The 24,419-nt window shown below is 42.8% G+C and overlaps 2 protein-coding genes and 1 long non-coding RNA gene across 6 annotated transcripts; all 3 read left to right on the forward strand.

Moving 5' to 3' along the window:
• The first annotated feature begins 10,220 nt into the window (after positions 1 to 10,220).
• LOC123135459 (uncharacterized) lies at positions 10,221 to 12,807 on the forward strand. 3 transcript variants are annotated; one of them, XR_006466010.1, is made up of 4 exons: positions 10,221 to 10,631; positions 11,181 to 11,411; positions 12,079 to 12,167; positions 12,253 to 12,807. It is a non-coding gene; the product is annotated as an uncharacterized lncRNA (long non-coding RNA). The 3 variants fall into 3 exon arrangements; XR_006466012.1 differs by having other exon boundaries at positions 12,079 to 12,146; XR_006466011.1 differs by having other exon boundaries at positions 11,181 to 12,146.
• A 2,667-nt stretch (positions 12,808 to 15,474) lies between these two features.
• Positions 15,475 to 18,013, forward strand: LOC123135461 (uncharacterized). The gene is made up of 2 exons (XM_044554543.1): positions 15,475 to 16,668; positions 17,724 to 18,013. The coding sequence occupies exons 1-2, from the start codon at positions 15,530 to 15,532 to the stop codon at positions 17,767 to 17,769; spliced, it is 1,185 nt and encodes a 394-aa protein (XP_044410478.1). The 5' UTR covers positions 15,475 to 15,529; the 3' UTR covers positions 17,770 to 18,013.
• Positions 18,014 to 21,030: 3,017 nt separating this feature from the next.
• Positions 21,031 to 24,208, forward strand: LOC123135462 (zinc finger-containing ubiquitin peptidase 1). 2 transcript variants are annotated; one of them, XM_044554545.1, is made up of 8 exons: positions 21,031 to 21,049; positions 21,357 to 21,442; positions 21,571 to 21,667; positions 21,950 to 22,740; positions 22,873 to 22,987; positions 23,390 to 23,485; positions 23,580 to 23,683; positions 23,787 to 24,208. In XM_044554545.1, exons 2-7 carry the CDS (start codon positions 21,387 to 21,389, stop codon positions 23,661 to 23,663), a joined length of 1,239 nt encoding a protein of 412 aa, XP_044410480.1. In that variant the 5' UTR covers positions 21,031 to 21,049; positions 21,357 to 21,386; the 3' UTR covers positions 23,664 to 23,683; positions 23,787 to 24,208. The 2 variants fall into 2 exon arrangements, with proteins under 2 accessions (XP_044410480.1, XP_044410479.1); XM_044554544.1 differs by lacking the exon at positions 21,031 to 21,049 and adding an exon at positions 21,069 to 21,205.
• The last annotated feature ends 211 nt before the right edge of the window (positions 24,209 to 24,419 follow it).

The raw sequence follows: 24,419 nt of genomic DNA on the forward strand, positions 1-24,419 counted from the left end.
GGATTGATGATTGTTGGTGGAGGGGGAGTAAAAACTTTACCATTCTGTTTGGGAACCGCCTATAATGTATATAGTATGGAAGATATTGGGAACTCTTGGTTGTTATGTTGACAACGAAAGCATACCTCTCAAAATTATTTATCTCTATTTCAAAATCGAGCTCTCGCACCTCTGCAAATCCCTGCTTCCCTCTGCGAAGGGCCTATCTTTTACTTTTATGCAAGAGTCAGTAGTATTCCTTCTCATTCCTACCTACTATTTAGTTGGCAAGCATCATGTGATGGGGAAAGATCTAAGCATATATGGCCATTCAAATATATTTGATCATGAATTATTATTGTTAACAATTATCTATATGATAAATAAGTTGGGAGGCGAAACACTAAGCCCCTATCTTTCTCTGTGTTCGATGGATGCTATTTGTTCTAAAAATATGCTTTGAGTGGTAGCAATCATGGAAGACTATATGATACTTGAGTATGTGGGATTTGAGAAATCAAAGCTCTGACATAGACCCTTCCTGAAAATAAGATGAATTGCAATTGTTTGATGACTGAGAAAGTAGTTTGCTAGTTTTCAAGAAAGTTTATGGTCTATGCTTTAACATGTGAATAGCTTGTTACTTGATCATGAAAAGTTTTATGAGATGAGCTACTGTTATGACACATAATGATGCTAGAAAAGGTGATTGAAATTATCATTGATCAAACTTGTGCACCTACTAGCATTCACACTTTATTATTTCTTTTATCATTTTCCTACTCGAGGACGAGCAAGAATTAAGCTTGGGGATGCTGATACGTGTCCAATGTATCTATAATTTATGAAGTATTCATGCTATTATATTATCCATCTAGGATGTTTTATATGCATTTATATGCTATTTTATATGATTTTTGGGACTAACCTATTAACCTAGAACCAAGTGCCAGTTTCTGTATTTCCTTGTTTTTGAGTTTTACAGAAAAGGAATACCAAACGGAGTCCAATTGACGTGCCAATTTTTCACGAATTTTTATGGACCAAAATAAGCCCCTAGAGTGCAAGAGTTGGGCCAGAAGAGTCCCGGGCTGCCCACAAGGGTGGGGGCCATGCCCACCCCCTAGGGCGTGCCCCTGCCTCGTGGACAGCCCGAAGACCCCCCTGACGTGAAACCTACGCCACAAAATCCTATAAGTACTGAAACCTTTAAGGAACACAATAGATCGGGAGTTCCACCGCCGCAAGCCTCTGTAGCCACGAAAAACCAATCGGGGCCCTGTTCCGGCACCCTGCCGGAGGGAGGATCCCTCGCCGGTGGCCATCTTCATCATCCCGGTGCTCTCCATGACAAGGAGGGAGTAGTTCACCCTCGGGGCTGAGGGTATGTACCAGTAGCTATGTGTTTGATCTCTCTCTCTCTCTCTCTCTCTCTCTCTCTCTCTCTCTCTCTCTCTCTCTCTCTCTCTCTCTCTCTCTCTCTCTCGTGTTCTTGATTTGGCACGATCTTGATGTATCACGAGCTTTGCTATTATAGTTGGATCTTATGATGTTTCTCCCCCTCTACTCTCTTGTAATGGATTGAGTTTTCCCTTTGAAGTTATCTTATAGGATATAGTCTTTAAGGATTTGAGAACACTTGATGTATGTCTTGCATGTGCTTATCTGTGGTGACAATGGGATATTCACGTGATTCACTTGATGTATGTTTTGGTGATCAACTTGCGGGTTCCGTGACCTTGGGAACCTATGCATAGGGGTTGGCACACGTTTTCGTCTTGAGTCTCCGGTAGAAACTTTGGGGCACTCTTTGAAGTACTTTGTGTTGGTTGAATAGATGAATCTGAGATTGTGTGATGCATATCGTATAATCATGCCCACGGATACTTGAGGTGACAATGGAGTATCTAGGTGACATTATGATTTTGGTTGATTTGTGTCTTAAGGTGTTATTCTAGTACGAACTCTATGATAGATCGAACGGAAAGAATAGCTTCATGTTATTTTACTACGGACTCTTGAATAGATAGATCTGAAAGGATAACTTTGAGGTGGTTTCATACCCTACCATAATCTCTTTGTTTGTTCTCCGCTATTAGTGGCTTTCGAGTGACTCTTTGTTGCATGTTGAGGGATAGTTATATGATCTAGTTATGTTATTATTGTTGAGAGAACTTGCACTAGTGAAAGTATGAACCTTAGGCCTTGTTTCCTACCATTGCAATACCGTTTACGCTCACTTTTATCGCTTGCTACATTGCTGTTTTTATATTTTTCAAATTACAAATACTCATATCTACCATCCATATTGCACTTGTATCACCATCTCTTCGCCGAACTAGTCCACCTATACAATTTACCATTGTACTGGGTGTGTTGGGGACATAAGAGACTCTTTGCTAATTGGTTGTAGGGTTGCTTGAGAGAGACCATCTTCATCCTACACCTCCTACGGATTGATAAATTTTAGGTCATCCACTTGAGGGAAATTTGCTACTGTCCTACAAACCTCTGCACTTGGAGGCCCAACAACGTCTACAAGGAAAAGGTTGTGTAGTAGACGTCAACCCTCAACGACCAGCCCCAACATCCTACGGTGGCGGTGGACAGACAATGGCACATAGTCCGCTAAATCTTGCTACGCCGCCCTCTTCCACGGGTCAGTCCGCGCTACCCATTGGCAGCTGACTTGGCGAACCTGGGCTCCCCTCCGGACCAAGTTCTTCGCATAGCTTGCGCTTCAAGACCGTTGCTGGACGTCGGCCCGCCTTGCTCGCCATGGCCTGCCACATCACCCACTTTGCTTATTCTGCGACCAAGACATCGAATCGATGAAGCACCTGCTGGTTGCCTGCCCCTTCTCGCGGCAAATTTGGCATGACCTACTAGCTTGGTGCTACCCCAACGCCGCTGCGCCATTGCCGACCGACAACTGCCTGGACTGGTGGCATGGCACTGCGCAAGCCGCTCCTGCCACCCATAGGAAGGGCATCTCCTCGCTCATCTTGCTCGCGGCATGGTCTCTCTGGAAACACCGGAACGCCTGCGTTTTTGACGGCTGCACACCTTCTGTTATACGGCTCCTGCAGGCCATCAAGGAAGACGTGCACTCCTGGAAGCGAGCCGGCGCACAGGGCCTAGCTACGATCGCGCCGTAGCCTCTTCTTTTTTGGGGGGCCTGAGCAAACCCATGTTCCATCATGCTCACGCTAGATCCTGCGCCATCCTTGTGCACGCAGCTATCTTGCGTCCCCCACCCATTTCTCCTGTACTACTAATCTTCTCCCTATCAATGAATGATACACAAGCTTTGCGTATTCGCGAAAAAAAACTTTTGTGTGTTTAGAAACTCATTAAGTGAGTTCAGGGTGCAGGTACAGATGATGGTGCTGAGTGTGGATGGGAATGACAGCATGCGTATGTGGGTGCTACCTGCCATTGCAAAGACTTCTTATTTTTCTAATAGCTTAATGTATTGTAATGATTCTGAGAGTGAAATAGTGATACATGCCAAACATTACCATGTTTCTCTATTGTAATTTGATGATCATTATTTCTTTGCAGGTACACACTTGTTGCGGATTGATGTATTGAATTGAACTTTTGATGATTTAAATCCTTGTCCAATTGCAAGTGTCTTGTAAAAAAAGCAGGGTTGAATGCACATTACCATCACACTGCCATGTAACTTTTGTTCATACGCAATCGTGTTGTTACAGTTCTATTTATAGTTTTTTATTTATTTTGTATTTGTCTTTGTCCATGCCCAGATCATGTGGTTTTTATGCTTGGTCGTTATGAGTCAGTAAGGTGAGAATGAGCGGTAATGGTTTACATTATAATGGCACTAGGTTTATAGTATCACTAAATTATTTTGCTAATCCATTCAACATTATTGTCATTTATGGTAATTCTTTCAACATTAGATACACGGTGAGTCCAAGCTAAATATCGCATGAGTTGGTAATTCATGAGAGTAATTTATCCTTTCTTGTATGATCTGTATTACTGCAGCCCATTCAATTGTCCTGCGGTCACACACATATATATATATATATATATATCCCTTTTAAAAAACTATATATCCATGAAAACAGTGTCTCTTTTCTTGTATGATCCTTATTGCTACATCTTTATTCCTGTTGTAGATGGCCATGTTTTCCATATCTCATCCTATGGTTTTCTGGACTCTCCTTACTTGGCCTTGTTCTGTTATGGCACTTCTCAAATGCTGGGTTTCCATGTCCAATCATGGAAAGTCCATCTGACCACTTCCTAAGGGCAATCATACCGACTTCGACAGAATCATAGCCATGTGCAAAAATCTCCAGGTATCTTTTGACTTTGATATGACATAAATTCTGATATTATCTCCAACCATTTTAGTCAACTTGATGGCCAAATGTTCGTTAGTTGTGAGACATAAAAACCTTTGTAGTTATTAACATGATGATCAAGGAATATCTCATAAGTGAGCATGGACACTGATGTGCCAATCCGGACATTAAAAGCGACGTACAAGTCATTGGCTGAAGCTCCCTTGTTGAATCAACGATAGCAAAAATTGATTGAGAAGGTACTAAACTACTGCATATTTGTCTTGTCGCTAATCATAGAGTAGGAATGCCACAATCAACTATGTTAGATTGACATCCTCTATGCGGAAATATGACACTGCAATATCCATAAACCATAACGAAACAAGGTGTAATGTAGGAAGGTCCTTATTTGAAAAGTAAAGGAAGAGCCAGTGATGTAGCAAGAATTGGGATTGTCACTTAGAGATCGTTGTTAATTGTGTGAAGAGACTGGAAGTACTTCTGGAGCAAACTTGTATCGTATATGCTTATTGCTCTCTCAATTGGCACCATATTTATCGACATTGGTCAGTCATTGTCATATGTAGTGGTTAGCTCACTGCAGTATTACATTTTAATTTACGGCACATTTCTATTCTCAAGTAAATTTATGGTATTTACAATTTTATACTCAAAGGTTGCATTGTTCTGACAGGTTAGGATTTCTGCAATATTTGTCTTTATTTCATTTGTCGTCCTTCTGAGTGTTTGTGGAGTGACTGCTCATACTGATAAGATCAAGGTTGGTTTTTCTTCTTGTTTATGCAGAATTGCAACATTATGGCCACTTCCTAGCCAATATTCCCTTCGTATTTCTGGTGTCCATTTCGTGGTCGCTAATTTTCTACTTCATACTAGGCCTCAGGAATGACAGATTAGGATTTCTGCAATATTTGTCTTTGTTTCATTTGTCGTCCTTCTGAGTGTTTGTGGAGTGACTTCTCATACTGATGAGATCAAGGTTGGTTTTTCTTCTTCTTTAATGCATAATTGCAACATTATGGCCACTTCCTAGCCAATATTCCCTTCGTATTTCTGGTGTCCATCTAGTGGTCGCTAATTTTCTACTTCATACTAGGCCTCAGGAATGAGTTTAGCTTCCTTATGTACCTATAATCACCATCTTTATGTGCCTATTGGCGAACGGAGCACTTGTGATGATTCCTGCATACATCTTGTTCGAGACTTACAAGTGCACCCTAACCTCCGTTTGCTTATATGTAAGTTTCCATCATGTTATTCTTTCAAGTGGGCACAAATATTGAAATGAACCACAATTAAATAACCATGGCTACTTCAGGTTATCATGATGTTGCTGGCTGGGTATTTCAGATCCAAGAAGCAATACATTTGCCCGTGTGGAACTACCCACTCTCCTACATCTCATTCCACATATATGCCATCCAGGTCCTATCTTTCCTCGACTGGGTCTGGCATGCTAGCGAGCAATGCTGTTGCAAGGTTTGATTGAGAATGAGTATGTTGGTACATCATTTGCAGTCAGGGCCACGAGGACAATACCTGGCATGCAGGCTGTTCGAGGCCCGTATGGATATCATCATCGACAAGCACCAAGTGGATGAACCTTGTTTTGTTCATGACGATGATCGACTACGAGTCATCTTTTATGTTTTGCTTTGTCTAAATTGAAGGAAATATGCCCTAGAGGCAATAATAAAGTCGTTATTTGTATTTGCTTATATCATGATAAATGTTTATTATTCATGCTTGAATTGTATTAACCGGAAACATAGTACATGTGTGAATACATAGACAAAACAAAGTGTCCCTAGTATGCCTCTACTTGACTAGATCGTTAATCAAAGATGGTTATGTTTCCTAACTATAGACATGTGTTGTCATTTGATGAGCGGGATCACATCATTAGGATAATGATGCGATGGACAAGACCCATCCGTTAGCTTAGCATTATGATCGTTACAGTTTTATTGCTACTGCTTTCTTCATGACTTATACATGTTCCTCTGACTATGAGATTATGCAACTCCCTAATACTGGAGGAACACCTTGTGTGCTATCAAACGTCACAATGTAACTGGGTGATTATAAAGATGCTCTACAGGTGTCTTCGAAGGTGTTTGTTGGGTTGAATAGATCGAGATTAGGATTTGTCACTCCGTGTATCGGAGAGGTATCTCTGGGCCCTCTCGGTAATGCTCATCACTATAAGCCTTGCAATCAATGTGACTAATGAGTTAGTTGCGGGATGAAGCATTACAGAACGAGTAAAGACGGTAACGATATTGAACTTGGTATGAAGATACCGACAATCAAATCTCGGGCAAGTAACATACCGATGACAAAGGGAACAACGTATATTGATATGCGGTTTGACTGATAAAGATCTTCGTAGAATATGTAGGAGCCAATATGAGCATCCAGGTTCCGCTATTGGTTATTGATCGGAGATGTGTCTCAATCATGTCTACATAGTTCTCGAACCCGCTTAACGTTCGATGATGATTTGTATTAAGAGTTACGTGTTTTTGATGACCGAAGTTTATTCGGAGTCCCGTATGAGATCACGGACATGACGAGGAGTCTCCAAATTGTCGAGAGATAAAGATTGATATATTGGAAGGTTATGTTCGGACAACGGAAAGGTTCCGAAGTGATTCGGACATTTTCCGGAGTACCGGGAGGTTACCGGAACCCCCCGGGGGATTAATGGGCCTTCATGGGCCTTATTGGAAGAGACGAGGCAGCGGCCAGGTGGAGGCGCACGCCCCCCCCCCCCTATCCCAAACCGAATTGGACTAGGGGTGGGGGCGCCCCCCCCCCCTTCCTCCTTCTCCTCCACCTCTTTCCCTCTTCTCCTATTCCGGAAAGGAAATGGAAGGGGAATCCTACTAGGACTAGGGAGTCCTAGTAGGACTCCCCCCTTTTGGCGCGCCCCTCCTAGGTCGCCGGCCTCCTCTCTCCCTCCTTTATATACGGAGGCAGGGGGCACCCCAAAGCACAACAGACAATCTCTTAGCCGTGTGCGGTGCCCCCCTCACAATTTAACACCTCGGTCATATCGTCGTAGTGCTTAGTCGAAGCCCTGTGCCGATAACATCATCAACACCGTCGCCACGCCGTCCTGCTGACGGAACTTTCCCTCAACCCTCTATTGGATCAAGAGCTCGAGGGACGTCATCCTGCTAAACCTGTGCTGAACACGGAGGTGCCGTACGTTCGGTACTTGGATCGGTTGGATCGTGAAGACGTTCGACTACATCAACCGCGTTACTAAACGCTTCCGTTTTCGGTCTACGAGGGTACGTGAACACACTCTCCTGTCTCGTTGCTATGCATCTCCTAGATAGATCTTGCATGATTGTAGGAATTTTTTTTGAATTACTACATTCCCCAACATAAATGTGAGGATACATGTTAGGATCGACAAGCGTTTGCTGTTGGCCTAGCATCACAGTGGTGGAGCTCCAAGTGAGTTGGCCCTGATCTATTGGAAGAAGTTTTTTTGTGTGTGTATACATTTGTGATTCCTTCCTAGGTTGACGATTCTGAAAGGTGAAGAGAGATGTTACAGAATTCATCTTCATCCATGGCAAGTGGCCATGCCGGCTTCTGTGACCTCGGTTGGCCTCCTCATGGCTCCTTCACACTCCAACTGCTCGTGTGCTTCTATGTTTTTGTAGTGCAGGTACAGGTGTGCGCGGTTGGGGTGTCAATCACGTATGGAAGCAACACTTTGGCCAGAACCCCGACTATGTGTGCTTCAGATAATGCAATCCATCATATATGCATATTCACGATTTGTCAGTTGGGTTACACTGCGAGCACGTGATGTTCTTGTGTGTTGGATCAACATGCAGATCCTGCCCACCTTCAAGCCATAGATCCAGTGAAGTCAATTTCAGTATATTCAAGACATAGACAGTAGCTTAGCAATTTCCATGGCTGAATTTTCTTTAAAATAAAGTTATGTGCAAAATGTGTATGCTACATTATCCATACACAGATATACTTACATTTCATTGTACAACACGTACATGCATGCCATTTTGCTGGAATAATTCCATCTTGTGCATATGAACAACAATTTGAGAATGGCGCGGTGGCTGCTAAGTCTGACGGCTCATGTCTGATGGCAGAGTCCTTTGTGTATTCTCTTTTGATTTGTCACTCACTAAGTAAATGTCATCATGTTCGTTACTTGGACAAACGGTGACCATGGGGAACAAAGGCAAAGGCTGTGTTCCACCGTGTCCAATTCACATAAGTGCGGTTGATTATTAATTTGATATACATGCAATTTCTTTTTTTATTTTAATTCTATAAAAACGTGCATGTTGATTGCTAGCACTAAGATAGGAAGGAAGTTGCCGCCCTTGTCCCTTGCTGCTGGCCTGCCACGACGGTGTCAATCACTTGCTCACTTAGAACACAACGAAGTAGATTTTGGGATATGAGTGAGGGTTGAGAATGAGCGGGATGGGTGTTGGGGTTGGTCTGTTCAATTACGGCTGTTCGAGTGGAATAATTTTCCTACTTTTGAAAATGTGGCAAATTGCATTTCATTAGAGATCGTTTTGTAGCAAATTGCATGAGTGAGTGGTTCATTTTATCCCACCAAATTGTACAGTTTTTTGGTTAGGATAGAAAGATAAATGTATTGCTGGTTGCTTCAAGAGTTTTTTTTTTTGAATTTGGTTGCTTCAAGAGTTAATAATAGACTTGCATGCCCAACAATGGACATCATACTTTTATTTCATGGTAATGCACGTCATTCTGCCTTCTTGGCTCGGGGGCGTCATGGGCGGCACACACCCCTTGATGGCGGTGACGGATTGACACGAATACAAGGGAGAGGAGTAGGATGGAGAGAGGTGTGGTTGGCAGGGGCCTCCCTGGCAGTCTATGTGGAAATATAGTGTGAAAGATAGAGGAAGCTATGGCAATGGTGAGGTTAGCATCATCCGATTTTAAAGGAGAGGACTCCATCGAGAAATGTCCCACTACGGTAGGAAACCCAACGGGAAGAGGAGGGTCGGGCAGGAAAAGAGAAGTGTGGGCCATGGGGTTTGGTTTTTGTGTTGGGACCGTGTGTTGGAGTTAACAGGGCGGATAGTGCGGACAACCACATTTCTCCCTCACATATCAGCTGGATTGCCCAGACGATTTTGGGAAGCCTGTGCGGCGCGGGGTTTGATGTGTGAGCACATCCAAACATATGAAAAATAAATGAGTTTTGACTTTGGAGATGACATTAATCATCTGTTTGATTCATTTATCCGCATTGTAGCCCATAGCAACGCACAGGCATTCTACTAGTTCTGATAGAGATTGACTCTTTCCTCAATCCTGCCACCTGCTGCACCCACCGCCGCTTGGTCCGTTGCTCATCCCCGTCTATGTATGCATTGGGATCCCTCCTCCCACATCGCTCGGCCTGCTCATGGTCTCTGGTGCGACTCTATTCCACTGGTCTATGTCCGACGAAGATCAGAGGAGGATTAGAAGCACGAGTCGAATTGGAACAGGGCAGATGCTTCATAGTTTCTTCTTCTGGTCTCTACCAAATGGATGGATGTTGATTCTATTAGACGGGTACTTGATACGAGGATTTGCAATGACATTATGGCCGGCTCCATTAGTGAGGTGTGGCCAAGGGCGGACTGTAGTACGTCCGACGCTATACATTTACCTTTCCATCTGAATGTTCTATGGTTTATCCATGTTAATCTAGGTTTATTATGGCACGAGTGGTGCAAGTGAATGAACTCCTAAAGCACAGATTGAGGCTGTCGGATTCACCGTCGTGGCAGTTTTACAAAAACAACCCTGGTGTTTATGTGAACCAACCCGCAGTCCAATTGATCAAAGTCAACCCAAACCGTTCGAGCGACAGAAAAAAAACTCACAGCCGCACGACCCACGATCCAATCCCATCTTCCCACCTCTAGCGCTCCGCCACTCCTGCCACGCCCCACCGCCGGTATCCGCCCCGCTGCCGCGCGCCGCCAACCCCGCCCCTACCACTACCCCAAGTCCCCACCCTCACAGCCTTCCACCGCCAGCGACACTCCACGCTGCGGCCATTGCCGGCTCCCCCAGCCCCTGCTACCACGGCGCCGTCGGGAATCCTCCCCGCCACCTGTTGGAACCGCCCGCCTGGCTCCCGCTGTGAACATCACCGCCACCTCTCTATCGATTCCTGCCCCAGTGGATGGTCTCCTCCACCTGCGCTCGCATCCTCAGACTTTGACGAAAAACAAGCCGGCATCCTGCAGTTCGCCGGTGTTTCGTCAGCCGGTCCTACGCTTTCAGGTATGTAGACAAGGAGGCTTGAAATCACGGTCTTTGTTCTCTGGCAACCTGCAGTTCATTGGTGACAAATTGATTTTTGTTGCAATGGTTGCTAAATCCTATGAGGGCCTACAGGTTAACTCTTGCGATTTTCTTCTACCAAGCGTAGTAGCTAATCTTTAATTTGCAACTGACTTTACTTATGGTTATAGGATTTGCAGTAAAAGTGACATCATCTATTTGTCTACGTATGGAAGAAAAATCCGGAGGAAAAATCTTTAAGGCCTGTGGCAATCCACCGATTTGTATTTTATTCCATTCTCGTTGGCAAGTTCCCTCGAGAGAGTTGATTAAATTGATCTAGCTAGCTCAGGTCCATGTAGATGCATGAGCTTATGGCCGGCAGGGAAATTAATTAATTAGCGGAATCCATGCTTGGATTTAGGTCAACATTGGATTGCTTATCTCTGATTTTTGTCTTCGGTGGCTGAACAGCGCATCTCCTCCTGTCATCGTGTTGCTCTCCGCTCTCTGTCGTCTTCTCTGATTTTTGTTGAGCTACATGTGCAGGTGTCTGAGGCAGGAAGGGTTATTAGAATCCATGAGGAGCAGCAAGATGCAGCAACCATTGCCGGCCTAGCTGCTTATAGGGACAACCACACGGTGTATTAGTGTCTCGATCTAATTCATTTAACCACACATATCATCCATGGATTGGAGAGAGTGAGAGGCCCAAGATAATCCACAGGTATAATGGTGCAATTCACACAAATGAACAAGCTTAACAAGATTGCGTGCAAGGTACTCAAATGATTTGAATTTCAAGCTCTTCTTTTTTCTTGGTTACCAGTCTGCAGTAGATGATAAATATTGGTGCTCACTTTCTCCACAATAATCAGATTTTTACAGAAAACTAATAGCTGGTTTCATTGAACAGATCTTGCACGGTTTGCTATTTATCTAATAGTTAGTTTGGTATGTCTTTGAGAAACAGTAGGCATTTTTACTAGATGTATTTTATTTTTGTGTTTTTGATAATGTACACAACCATGGCAGTTTCTTCTGGAATATTGTTGCTTTCACAATAATAAGTTTGATAACGGTCATAAGCATGGCATTCTTACTATGATGCAACAATGTGCAGCTAGCTAGGTGTAGCTAATACAATAAGTTTGCTTTTCACTTCAGAATTCAGAGGAACTCAGCGTTTGTTTTATAGTTCAAACCAATTACTTGTATATTCCAAAACGATATTGTCTCGTGGTACTAGGTTATCAAAATATAATGTTCACCATGGCCAAAGGAAAATTTCATTCAGGGTATTAGTTTGTTTCATCCACCAAGACAAACAGCTGGTGGTATATGGTGATGAGATGGGCTTCTTCAGCTCTTTATTTGGCAGTTCTTTTTTCGATTCCCCTCTCTATTGTCATGAAATTTCAGCAATACAGATTTGTGATCTTGTCAGGTAATCATGCTGATTGAGAAAGAAATGGTACCCCAGGACTATCTATTGTACTAATATTCAGAAAAAATGTATGTATGTATCTCTTTCAGGTCTGTGCCAGCTATTTCTTTGAATGATATTCCGACAATATGTGCAAAAGGAAGATGCCCATACAGACTAAATTCTCTTTCGCAGGTTTAATAAAATGGTCTTCTGTAGGTTACAAACCAAAGCTTGCTTGTTTGCATACACTCTGGTGCTCCAGTTAAAGATGGAAAGCTATAACGTACTGTGTTGAGTAACCATCAGTTGCTGAATCCATTCTCTTGTGAATACTACTACTGTATCTCTCTCATCTCTTGTGTTGAGTGAGCGCTTGCGATGGGACATAAAAGAACAAAGAGCACAAGAAGTGTACAAATGAAGTAACAATGAGCTAATGTAGAGCGGCCGACGATCAGATGATTTCGGGTCTGTGCTAGCTATTTCTCATTTTGAAGCTATTCCTTCAGGACACATGATTGCACTACATTACAAGTTGAAAAAATGTGCAAAGTTGAAGTTGGTACTAAAGAGGATTGCTCTTTTTGATCCGCATTATGTGACATTCATATTTCAGTCATAATATGTGCCATTCAAGTAGAAACACAAACTAGGACATGCAAGATTTGTTTCTCCCGTTGCAACGCACGGGCCCTTTTGCTATCTTTCCCTAATCTATCCCTAATAATAAAGTGCGGATTGAGTCCTTGGGTTCACCGTCATCCTCTTTTTTTCCCGCAGATAGTTTTTTTTTCTTTGGCATGTAAATCAAAAAAAGGTTTTCAACCTGGAGTCGAACCCAGGACCTCCTGTTGGGCGCACTTTATTCTCATAGAACATGTTGTTTTTATTTGGATTTTATTGTTCACAAAGATCAGTTATTTGGGCCTCGGCCTATTCTATCCCAGTGAGCCAAGTTATGTCCTGATGGGCCTGCCAGAAATTATTTGCTCCTATGTAGAATCTAACCCACGCCCTCACCCTCAAGTTCATTCCAAAGGATGCAATAATAGTTTGATTTGCTTTTAAATTAATAATAATCCCACCTTGCTATTCTCTATGAAATCTCATCAGTTTATATACCTCACCAAATAGACAATCAACAAGCCCCTTCGTCAATAAACAAACAAAGTGTGAGGTGTGAGCTAAATATTAAACATAAGGAGGGCATGAATACTGCTCCTCGCAGACGCAGGCATGCGCAACACGTACAAATTATACAAGAGATAGTTGAAAGGGCTGTTGAGCATAGAGATTTATTGTCTGTCTTTTAAATTTGCAAACATTTTTCTCAACAGTGGTCCTTTTTTATTTCGAATGTGATATATTGTTCAGATATTTACAGGTGCCCTGCTGTATTTTGTATATTTCTAATTCAGAAAACACATAATAAATCCAGAATAAGTTACCATTGACCTTGCTTTTTTATGTTATTAAACATGCTATGATCTAAGCATCATGCATTCACCTCACGAAACACTTTCCATTGACTTCATTGAGAAAAGAGAGTCTCATTCTCAAGCCTCGCGGGAGGGTACATGCATATATTTTTTTCTTCCCGTTGCAATGCACGGGCTTTTTTGCTAGTAATAATAAAGCACAGATTGAGTCTGTCGGGTTCACCGTCATTTTTTTACACAAAGCCCCCTAAAGTTCTGGGCAATTAATCCGCGCTCCAGATTTAAGTTTTGTACCTCCTGGTCATCATCGGAATGCCAAAAAAAATTGTTAATGTGTGGATTCGTACTCAGGTTGTCTAGGAAAGAGCACGTAGCCGCTAGCCAACTCAACCGCTTGATGTTTCTTGCATTGGAAAGAAACTTTTTATTCTTTCTATGCAACTCTCAAAGCCTGGGCCACGCGCCTATCTCAATTGCTCCTTTTGTTCCTGATCTATTTGTCCTTCGCATGGGCCGAGCTGGGCCTGGTCTAGAAAAAGAAACGATTTTCGTTGTCAAACTAATTAGTCCCACCTTGCCCCTTTCAATTAAAGTGCACTAATTTATATAGGCCTATGAGTTTTACTACATCACCAAGCAGCCTTGGGTTAATTGAGGAAGGATGACATGAGGCCAATTACATGAGAAATAAAAAGAAGGAAAGAGAAACAAGGTCATAGAAATAAGGAAGAAAAGGGAGGGAAAGATGCTCAACTCCATATATTATTTCCCAATGATCTATGATTATCCTATGATGTTTGAGTAGATCCATTTTTTTCTTATGGGTTAATCGTGATCTTGGTTGGTATGATTGTATATTTTATTTATGGTGCTGTCCTACGGTGCCCTCCGTCTCGCGCAAACGTGAGGGTTCCCCGTTGTAGGGTGTTGCAGTATGTTCATGGTTCACTTACGGTGGGTTGCGAGAGCGACAGAAACTTAAACCCGAGTAGGTGGGGTATGGCGTATGTGGGAGTAAAGAGGACTTGATACTTAATGCTATGGTTAGGTTTCACGACCTTAATGATGTTTAGTAGTTGCGGATGCTTGCTAGAGTTCCAATCATAAGTGCATATGATCCAAGTAGAGAAAGTATGTTAGCGCATGCCTCTCCCTCATATAAAATTACAATAATGATTACTTGTACTTATCGATTTCCTAGGGACAAATGACTTTCTTGTTGACAAAAGCTATCTACTTTTGTTACCTTGCAATTTATTCTTAGTTTTATTCTCGCAAAGTACTTGTAGTTTTATTATCGCAAATTAGTTTCATACTTGTTTTAGGTAAAGCAAACATCAAGCGTGCGTAGAGTTGTATCGCTGGTTGATAGCTAGAACTTGAGGGAATGTTTGTTCTACCTTTAGCTCCTCGTTGGGTTCGACACTCTTACTTATCGAAAGAGGCTATAATTGATTTCCTATACTTGTGGGTTATTAGTGACCATACTTCCTACTAAAAAAATATAAACTTTCCATTAAGAAATAATAAACTTTTGCATTAGAAAATAAAACACATAAGTTTTTTTAATACTTCCATGGTCATCTGTTTTACTTTGCAAATTGTCCATGGCCACCGGTAATTAACACATAAAAATATCATAACAATGTGTGCTCTTTTTGTTTGAAGGGGAGCACGGTCATGTCATGAGCAGCTTGGAATGGGTCAGCACTTGAACGGTGACCGTAGTGGGCCAATGTGGGGATCACAAAGGCAAGCAACGCACGCCACCACAATAAAAAGGAAGAAAAAACAGGTGGCCCACAGTTGCTGCACACTGCGACAGTTACCATTTTTGGTTTAAATGGCCAGGCTGGCTGGTCATTTATTTTCGGGGTAGGTGCCAGAAGCCGTTTCTTCACTTACCTGAAACGTAAGCAATTAAAGGATGAGTGTCGCAATTTCGTCGGCGACTTCACCTCACCCGTCCCTGGCATCGACCTGCACTTCTTCTCCCCTAACCCCAGTTTGACCAGCATTCCCCAACATCAATGGCGGCGGTATCCAAGGTGCTCGAGGACGACGACCTCCTCACTGAGATCCTCCTCCGCACCGTCTTCACCACCACCCTTCTCAACTCCGCCCCCGTATGCACACGCTGGCTCGCCCATGTCTCCGACCGCGCCTTCCTCCGTCGATTTCGTGAGATCCACCCGCCCCGCCTTCTTGGCTTCTACATCAACAAAGGTGAGAGCACCCCAAACTTCATCCCAATACTGCCTCAGCCCCGTGAACTCACAGCTGTCATCCAACGCGCAACCTCTAGCTTTGGCACCTATCAGAGAGTACCGTCGGTACCAACCTACATCCTTGGTTGCCGGAATGGCAACGTCCTCATTAGGCAGCATGATAAAATTGGAACCACGTTTGCAGTGCACAAAGTGGTGTGTCCTGAGAGAGGCATGGACATCCTCCCACCGTTTCCACGCCCCCAATCTCAGTACTTATTCGACGGCACTGCTTACTCTAGAATCCTGCCCAAAGAAGAAGGCGATGACTTGTCTTACTTGTATGTGTTGATGCACCAAACAAGGGACGGAAAACACAGGCTGTACATATATATCTTGAAACATGGCATATGGCGCATGAATCATAGCTTGATCATACAACAGCCCCCTCGTCCATGGTCAGTACTTAAATCTGTGTTATCCAACAATAAAATCTATGTGCCAGCTGGCTGGAGCAACATCATTGTCTTGGATTTGGTGGCCTCAAGTTTCTCCATAATTGAGCTCCCAGAAGGGATGGAGTATGGTGAGAGAAACACTATATTGTCACAGGCCGATGATGTTGCTGGTGTATATCTAATCGTTGTCAAGAAGTTTCAACTTCGCATCTGGCTCCACAACGGGTACACATGGTTGCTGATGGACACCATTTATCTGCGTGAGATGTTTGTTGATTTGAGTGTGTCAGATGGCAATGCTTCTCTCCTAATAAACCAGGCAGGAGACAATGCTGAGTTTGTGTTCTTGGACATGGGTCGATGCACATTCCTCTTGGACATCAAGCGCAGAACAATGCATAAGGTGTATGAGAAGGAAGACGGTGATAAATTTTTCTGTGAAATCCATCCTCTTATGATGATATGGCCTCCCGTATTTCATGCACTCAAGGATGATCCTACAAGGTTTGTTTTTAGCCCTCATATAATATATTGTCTTGTTGAGGTTATAATGTTTTTGAATTGTACACTCTATCAATCTATTTTCTATTATGTTGATTTGTCTTGTTGTGTGCTTTAAAGCTAAAATCTGTAGCTTAGATCAATACACGAAAAATATCCGGTGTAGTTGCGGAATGAATGGCATTGCCAAACTATTGGTCCTCTATTATTTTAGTTAATGGTTCATCAACAGTCATGGTGTAGTACATTCATGGAACGGCGGTAGGTACATAATTGATTCCTCGGGCCATTTTAGGAAGACTAATAAGCAACAATTGAGATGTTTTTTGTACTTGTAGCATGATTTATAAATGCTACAGTTGGTTTTTTGTCTATGTGGTCATGACTATTGTTGTTGTCTTGGGTTATATATTCGGGATATTAGAGGGAGGGATTAGCAGCTGAAGAATGGAAGTTGATGTATTACATCTTCTTCATTTCTCATATATTGATATCACATTATATGAATTCTTATCACCAGTAAGCTGTCCTTGAACGGTGAACCTCACTCATGTTACTCTGGATGTAGATACTTGTAGTTTTTTAGAATACTGTAGTTTTTCTTTTTGCGAGAAAGGATATGGTAGTGTCATGGTATAAAATTTCCATGTATGTCTATTTAAGCATGCAATAATACACACCTATCAGTTCTGGATCATAGTTTACACCGGCACACTTGTGTTGTTGAATGTTTTTCAATTTAGATATACCACCATGATATTTTCGCCCTACATGTCAAGTCTACAATCCAGTCTAAAAACTCCCCCTTGGTGACTTTTACCCTCATCGACTATTGTTTCTTTACTTTTCACGATGTAGAAGGAAAAATACACCACGTTTGGGGTATGGAAGCATCTAGTCATCATTGCTTGGTCAATTATATCATTCCGCATTTTGAGTGACACATAACATTTGAATGTTGTTGCACAATTACTTGCCTTGTCAATTTGTCTTGTTCCACTTGTGCTTAATCGTCTTCATCCCTGATCCTTTGTGCTTTCCCATTTTGTTTGGAACAGAAATGCCATGCTCAGGCTCAAGATTAAGGATATGGATGGACACTAGCTATCTGCACTACCAATAAACTGGAGCTCCATCGTAGATGAGTTGAGAATAAATGCATCCAAAGTTTCTCCTTAGTTGTGATGGATGACATGTGACAACCTGGAAAGTTATGAGCACCTGCTTTCAATATCTAGAGCTACCTACCTGGTTTCGATCCTTTCTGGAGTTTAAGACCTATTATTATTATGCTTGATTATCATGATATATCTTCTGCATGATTTTCTTCCCCTTGTTATTACCTCTGATAGCCCTAGTCTTGTCTCATGATTTGTGCTTGCTGTCTACTCTATTGTATCTGGGAAGCAAGAAATGGGGGAAGACTGGGGAGAGAGAGAGAGATAGAGATAGATAGATAGAGAGAGAGAGAGAGAAAGAGAGAGAGAGAAGATGACAACATCAACTCTGTTGTTTGCCCCAAATTGTTTTTTCTCCCAAATCATATGCATGCTGCCACTTTAGGTAGGTGCTATGCAGATGGCTGCAAACCTGATTGAGTCAACCTGCTCAATGATGGAGCCCATGAATCTGCTGCAATTTGTTGTACATCACTCTCAACCTTCATCGAAACCTGCCCCTCTCCTTCACAGGGCTACTGATAATCCAAGCCGCCACTGCTATATACTCCCGGTGGCTAATCTCAAGCTCATAGCTTTCTTCTAGCAATATACATTGTGAAGCACCTGCAAATTTCTCAATATCTGCTTCTCCCATGAAACATGGCATTCCATACAATAAAATCTGAAGATGATGCTGAATCAGCAGTTGCGTGCGTGATTTTTGTTAGTTATTTATGATTTTTGGGTCGGTTACCTTAATTAATTGGACCAACTCTCTTCTTCAGTATGCAATGCGGAAGCTCCCCGCCCTCTGACAAGGTTTCATAAAAAAGTTTAATAAACGGTTTATAGATTTGAGAAAAGTTTAGATTTGGGAAAAGAAACACGATTTTTTTAAAGTTCATGCATTTTATAAAAGTTCACAAATTTGAAAAAGGTCACGGACAAAAAAATCATGAATTTGGAAAAGGTCCACGAACTTTGAAAAAGTTCATGGATTTATGGAAAGTAAAAACTGAAAAATGTTCATGAATTTTAGGCGAAAACTTCACAAATGTGAAAAAAAACACGGTTTTGGAAAACGTCCATGATTTAGAAAAACAATTTTGAAAAACATTCACGAATTTGAAAAAAGTTATTGAGTTTGAAAGGAGTTCATGCATTTTGAGAAATAAGTGGAAATATGAAAAACGAAAAAGGGGAAAATAAGAAAAAACTGAATAAAAGAGAACAAAAAAGGCCAAGGAAAAAAAGGTCTAGAAGCTTCCCAAAACCAGCCACCGACTTCCACTCGAATACTTCAGCTTTTCTAAAAAAAATGCAGTTCAGCCCTACCGAGATAAATCAAGGAGGGGGCGCCGGCGGCCTGACCTCGCCCGTCCCCGACAGTGAAAGACGCTTCTTCTTCTAGCCTCACGCTGATTGATTGATGTGAGCTCTTCTCTTCCCAAGCGGCAAGATCATTTTCATTCTCCCTGTGTTTCATTTCCTGCACACTGATTTTACATGTCCTCTAGCGAGCTGATGCATGGATTGTTGTGTGTTGGCGGTTTTGCAGCGCAATTGGCCGACGTTGCTCCTCAAAGTCAATATTGACAATGCCTGCGTTAGTGCCTCTTGGGAATCCATCATACAGTTGCTGTAGCAAAGGGGCTTTGGGATAAGTGGGCCGGGCCATCTGGATCACGGGTCTGTTGGGAACGGCCTCCAATTGTGCCCTTGTAAACGGGGATCTAATTGAGCCGATCGTCAACATCAGAGGATTGTGGTATAGGGGAATCCGCCGCGCTCCTATTATTCGTCATCGCCATGGATGCCTTGGCAATGATGGTGGACTTTGTTTTCTTTCTCAAACCAGAGATCATTGAATAGCAGTCCATCATGGAGCTCCTCCAACTATTTCGTGCTGCCACGGGGCTCTTGCCAACTGGGGCAAGAGCGTCGCCATTCCCATTAACGTATTGGCGACCATGATCCATGACGTTGTCGAAGGATCTTGCTGTCCCGTAGCCGTGTTCCCGATCACCTATCTCGGCATACTCCCTATTGGACCGCCGTCTTCGCTGGGAGGACTAGCAGGCGGCAATCGACAATCTCGCCAAGCGCCTTAGTGCCCGGGAAGCGGACATATTGCTCTGCATGCCGAGCAGGGTAGAGCTGGTGTGCACCATGCTATCTGCCATTGTCATCTTTCAGCTTATGGCAATCGAGCCCCCAGTGTGGTTCTCGAAGAAGGTTGACATGCTGGTGTGAATTGAAGTGGTTGAGAGGGGGAAATCGTGATCGCTATTGTCCACCTTGAGAAAAGAAATGGAATTAAAAGACATTGTTCATATGTTGAGGAGACGAACAATCGCGTGACGAATTATTAACTTGGGACGTGTGCGTGAAGTGAGACTAGGTCGCACACGTGGAGATGGAGCGAGCTTTGTAGTAATAATAGTTAGATACTATACTAGTTTTCCAAAAAATAAGATCTGTTTTTTGTTAAGTGGAATAGATTAGGTATTACCCTGAGCACGAGCAGCACCCCCACCTCCACGGCGTCAGTCGAGCTCCTTCTCCCCTCTGCCTCTACCTCGGTCGTTGAGCTCCTCGCCGAAGGCTCCATTTCACTTTGTTGTTGCCGTGTGGTGACCAATGGTGAGGATGGGGAAGAGATGGTCATGGTAGATCTCGGAAGGAAAGTGGACGAGGGGGCACATATGTGATGGGCAGGGTTGTCAGTGGGCGCGTGACATTTAAAAATTATTCATGTGATTCAAAAAAACATGAACATGGCATTTTAAGAAATTTTTTATACAATGTTAAAAAATGTTTTTGAAGTTAAAAAAATGTAGGTACATAATTGTTTTTTTTACATTTTTCAAACAATATGTTGGTGACATTTAAGAAAAAAGATTAATACAGTGTAGAAAAATGTCCGCATAGTTTTATAAAATGCTTCATGCCTTTACAATAATATATTAAAATCTATGTTTGAAAAATTATTAGCAAAACAATTCACAGCATGTGTTTGAAAACAAATTCATGTTTTAAAGTAAAATCTAGATGTGCTTTATCTAAAACTGTTAAATAGAAAATAATAAATCCGCAGTGTCCATAGAGCCTTCACGGGCCAAGAGCCCATACTCCCTTCCTCCTGTTCCTTATTTTTAATCCGCAGTGTCCCCCCCCCCCCCCCCCCCCCCCCCCCGCCGCCGCCGCCGACGACGACGACGACGGTACGTGCTCGCCCCTGTCCGCCTCCTCCGCCCCTCGCCGCGCCTCCTGTCCCCTTCGCCCTGCGCGGCTCGCCAGGCGCCTCGACCCGCCTCCAGTCCCCTCCCCTCCCCCGCCGCAGGCCGGAGCAGCCCGCCGCCTCCCATCTTCTCCGGCTGGTACGCCTCCAGCACGATCTTCTACCTCGCAATCCGATGTCTTGATTCCAGTCACACCACCACGATTGACGGGCAGCGGCGCCGTGGGTGCATCGGATTCCCATCATAGTTCTGTCCTTATACAAGATTTCGCCTCCTGTGCGCTCTGCAGGAACAGCGATAATTCTTGATTGATGCGGAGATGATCTCGTCGTGCCCCATCTGCGGCCACCAAGTCCTGACGGCCGAGCTCGAACGGTAATGGCCGATTCTTGTGTCCTCCGGTTGGACGGATGGAGCTCCCCCTTTTCTTCAGTACACTATACATGATGCTGAACCTATAATTTTACTGCCTTGGCTGATGTTGTTGCCGGTCACTGTTCTAGGCACGCGAACAGCCACTTCGATGATGATGAGGTTCAGAGGGACATGGAGTTGGCGCAGTTAGCCATGGCTGCAGAATTGAGCACTAGTAATGTCGTGGTAAGATCTTGCTCGCAGTCGTTTCTCTATCTTATTACTGTAAGAAAAGTAGATGTAACCCATTGTTCATTACTAATTCAGGATTGCTCATATAATATGTGGCACATGTACTTGCTGTTATATCTTTTTTTTTCCTATTGCTAGTCAATTCATTGGATACGCTTGTACTAGTGAAAGGTTGTTCTGATAGGTCTGAATTTTGCTTCATAGAGGACTGTAGGGCTTTTTACCCTTTTCATGTTTTCTTGTGGAAAATATACCCACAGACAGTTTTATTTGCAGGATGTACCTCAACATAGCAAGCGTCCGTTCCCTAATGACGATTCTCTTGCTCAAGGGGCCTCATCAAGCATCATCAGAGGCCCATCTCCTTATGAAAATGTACTGTATGAACAAATTTCTTGCTTGGTCGGAGCACAGGTTAGAAGCGAAATTCAACGAATTGAAGCTGGCGTTATGAACTTGTTGAGGAGCTGCCTTGAATCTGAAGGCGGTTCGTCGACAAGTATAATATCAGGCTATGTTGACCATCATCAGAGTCTTTCAGCCGAAGACAAGGGATGGGGATGTGGGTGGAGAAATATCCAGATCATGAGCTCTCATTTGTTGAAGCAAAGAGCAGAAACGAGAGAGGTTCTGTTTGGTGGCTGTGGGTTTGTTCCTGACATCCCTTCACTTCAGAGATGGCTTGAGATCGCTTGGGATAAAGGTTTTGATGCTGTTGGTGCAAGTCATTTCGATGGCAAAATTTATGGTGTCAAGAAGTGGATAGGGGCATCAGAATGTGTTACCCTCTTGCGCTCTTTTGGTGTGCGTGCAAGGATTGTAGATTTTGATAGCACAGAATCATCGAGCCTGCAAGGTAAGAGCGGGAAACGAGTATGTGGGCCCATGGATAAGTATTTGATCAAGACTAATCCTCCTCCAAGATCATCGACTTGTGAACTTAGTCAAGAGGATGCTGAGAACATGAGAGGCCAGCAGGTCCTTGTCGACTGGGTATGGAACTACTTTTCAAGCAAGCGTGCTGATGTGTTACACAATTCAAAGAATGTCATCATCAGCGATAAAACGTAAGAGAATCTCTATATCTTGTTTATGGAATGTCCTATCCCACCATCTGTATGCCTGAAGTTTTGCGAAAGCATGCAAATTTGTTAATTGCGAAGATTGTTCTAAACTGACTAATTAGGTGCCCTTCACAGCCCATTGTATTTCCAACATCAAGGTCATTCGAGGACTATAGTTGGGATTCAAAAGCAAAAGGGTAATCGTGGATCTCAAGACCGATATAACCTTTTGGTATTAGACCCTGGCCATGTAAGTATTGATTATTATTTCTTATATGAGTGTATCCTATATTCCTATTATTAGTTCTCTTATTTTGAACTTCCCATCCAATTGGAAGTTTTGGCAGTTGTTTTACTGGTTGAATTTTTTTTCCAAATAATGTAGCTTAAAGGCTCCATTATGTGTATATATAGGCATTCTGGTGCCCAGTTTTCTGTTCTACAACTGTAAATATTTTTTCTGCACATTTGTTCAATATAATTTATGCTGTTCGAGAGGATGACTGATGAGATTGATCCTGAACCCTTCAACATTTTTTTTTCTTCATAAAAGCATTAATTTGTTTGAACTATTTTTACTCCGTAAAAGTAATATTACATCTCTCTCTGTGAAATACAGAAATATAATATATTTTTTCTTTAATTCTTACAGAGAACCGCTGATTTAGAGAGGTCTCTTACAACCAAAAAAGGATGGCCGAGGCTGTTGAAAAGAGGTGTTCACACCCTCAGGAAACCACAATATCAGGTACATCAATAGCTGGTGAAAATATGAATTTTAGACGCTTGACAAAGTTTAATACATTTTTATATGCCGTATCTTGCGCCTTTCGTGTTTTCAGTTGTGCTACGTGGATCCTGGAATTGCTAGTTCAGAAGAAACAGAGCAGCTCAAGACTATTGACAGTATCCTGATCAGGTTCTAGAACGCTCGTATGTGCAACGGGTAATCATCACGTCTGTCTTCTTTCACATGCTTATATCTTTACGCTATATACAGTTTTGTAATCTGAATCCTTGCTGATGTCGATCCACTCATCAAACAACAGAGTAGGTGGATCAGAATCGACGATCTACACGAAAAAAAGAGCTTTTGTCCATGTATTATGAATCTGCTGGTGATCTGTTGCATTGGTGTTCTGTCTCAAGGCGGTTTCTTGTCACTTCTGATGGCTCCGTGGCAACCTCCCTGGTGCTCAAAGGGATGCCCTAGCTCCCCTCTTGCTCCGGATTGTTCAGCTGGCCGTCGATCAACTTGTTCTTCGATGTATATTACACAGGGTCCCTTGGCGCCTCTACAAAGAAGCTCTGCTTCAATGTGGCTTGCTGCAGTTCGTGCAAAAAATTAGAGCGATGATTCGGCTAGCCCTATATATAGCTCCCATCACCTGCTGTATCTCCAACACAATTTGTTTGGGATGTAACAGTGACAGTCTCGTGTTGGTTTTAAACACATGTTTTTGCACATCCATTGGAATTTGTTGCGCCGCTATCCTTTGGGCTCTTGGGGTCTGTATTCATTGCATGAAGCGAGCTGCGGGATCTCACGGAGCGCACTATTCTCTTAAATAATATTATCAACCCAAAAAATTGTTTGTTGGATTTTCATATTATTACATTTAAATACGACAAAATCTGTCCGATCCTTGTATGACGATAAACACGGTTCGTTGATTTTTTTC

The sequence above is a fragment of the Triticum aestivum genome, chromosome 6B (genome assembly GCF_018294505.1).
Source record: "Triticum aestivum cultivar Chinese Spring chromosome 6B, IWGSC CS RefSeq v2.1, whole genome shotgun sequence".
Taxonomy (NCBI): Eukaryota; Viridiplantae; Streptophyta; class Magnoliopsida; order Poales; family Poaceae; genus Triticum; species Triticum aestivum.

What these genes read in the sequence shown, in the direction of transcription:
- LOC123135461 (XM_044554543.1), top strand. Translation starts at nt 15,530, where the DNA reads ATGGCGGCGGTATCCAAGGTGCTCGAGGACGACGACCTCCTCACTGAG. An exon ending in CTCAAGGATGATCCTACAAG is followed by an intron (nt 16,669 to 17,723) that starts GTTTGTTTTTAG and finishes TGTTTGGAACAG; the next exon opens with AAATGCCATGCTCAGGCTCA.
- LOC123135462 (XM_044554545.1), top strand. Translation starts at nt 21,387, where the DNA reads ATGATCTCGTCGTGCCCCATCTGCGGCCACCAAGTCCTGACGGCCGAG. An exon ending in CTGACGGCCGAGCTCGAACG is followed by an intron (nt 21,443 to 21,570) that starts GTAATGGCCGAT and finishes TCACTGTTCTAG; the next exon opens with GCACGCGAACAGCCACTTCG. An exon ending in TGGTATTAGACCCTGGCCAT is followed by an intron (nt 22,988 to 23,389) that starts GTAAGTATTGAT and finishes TAATTCTTACAG; the next exon opens with AGAACCGCTGATTTAGAGAG.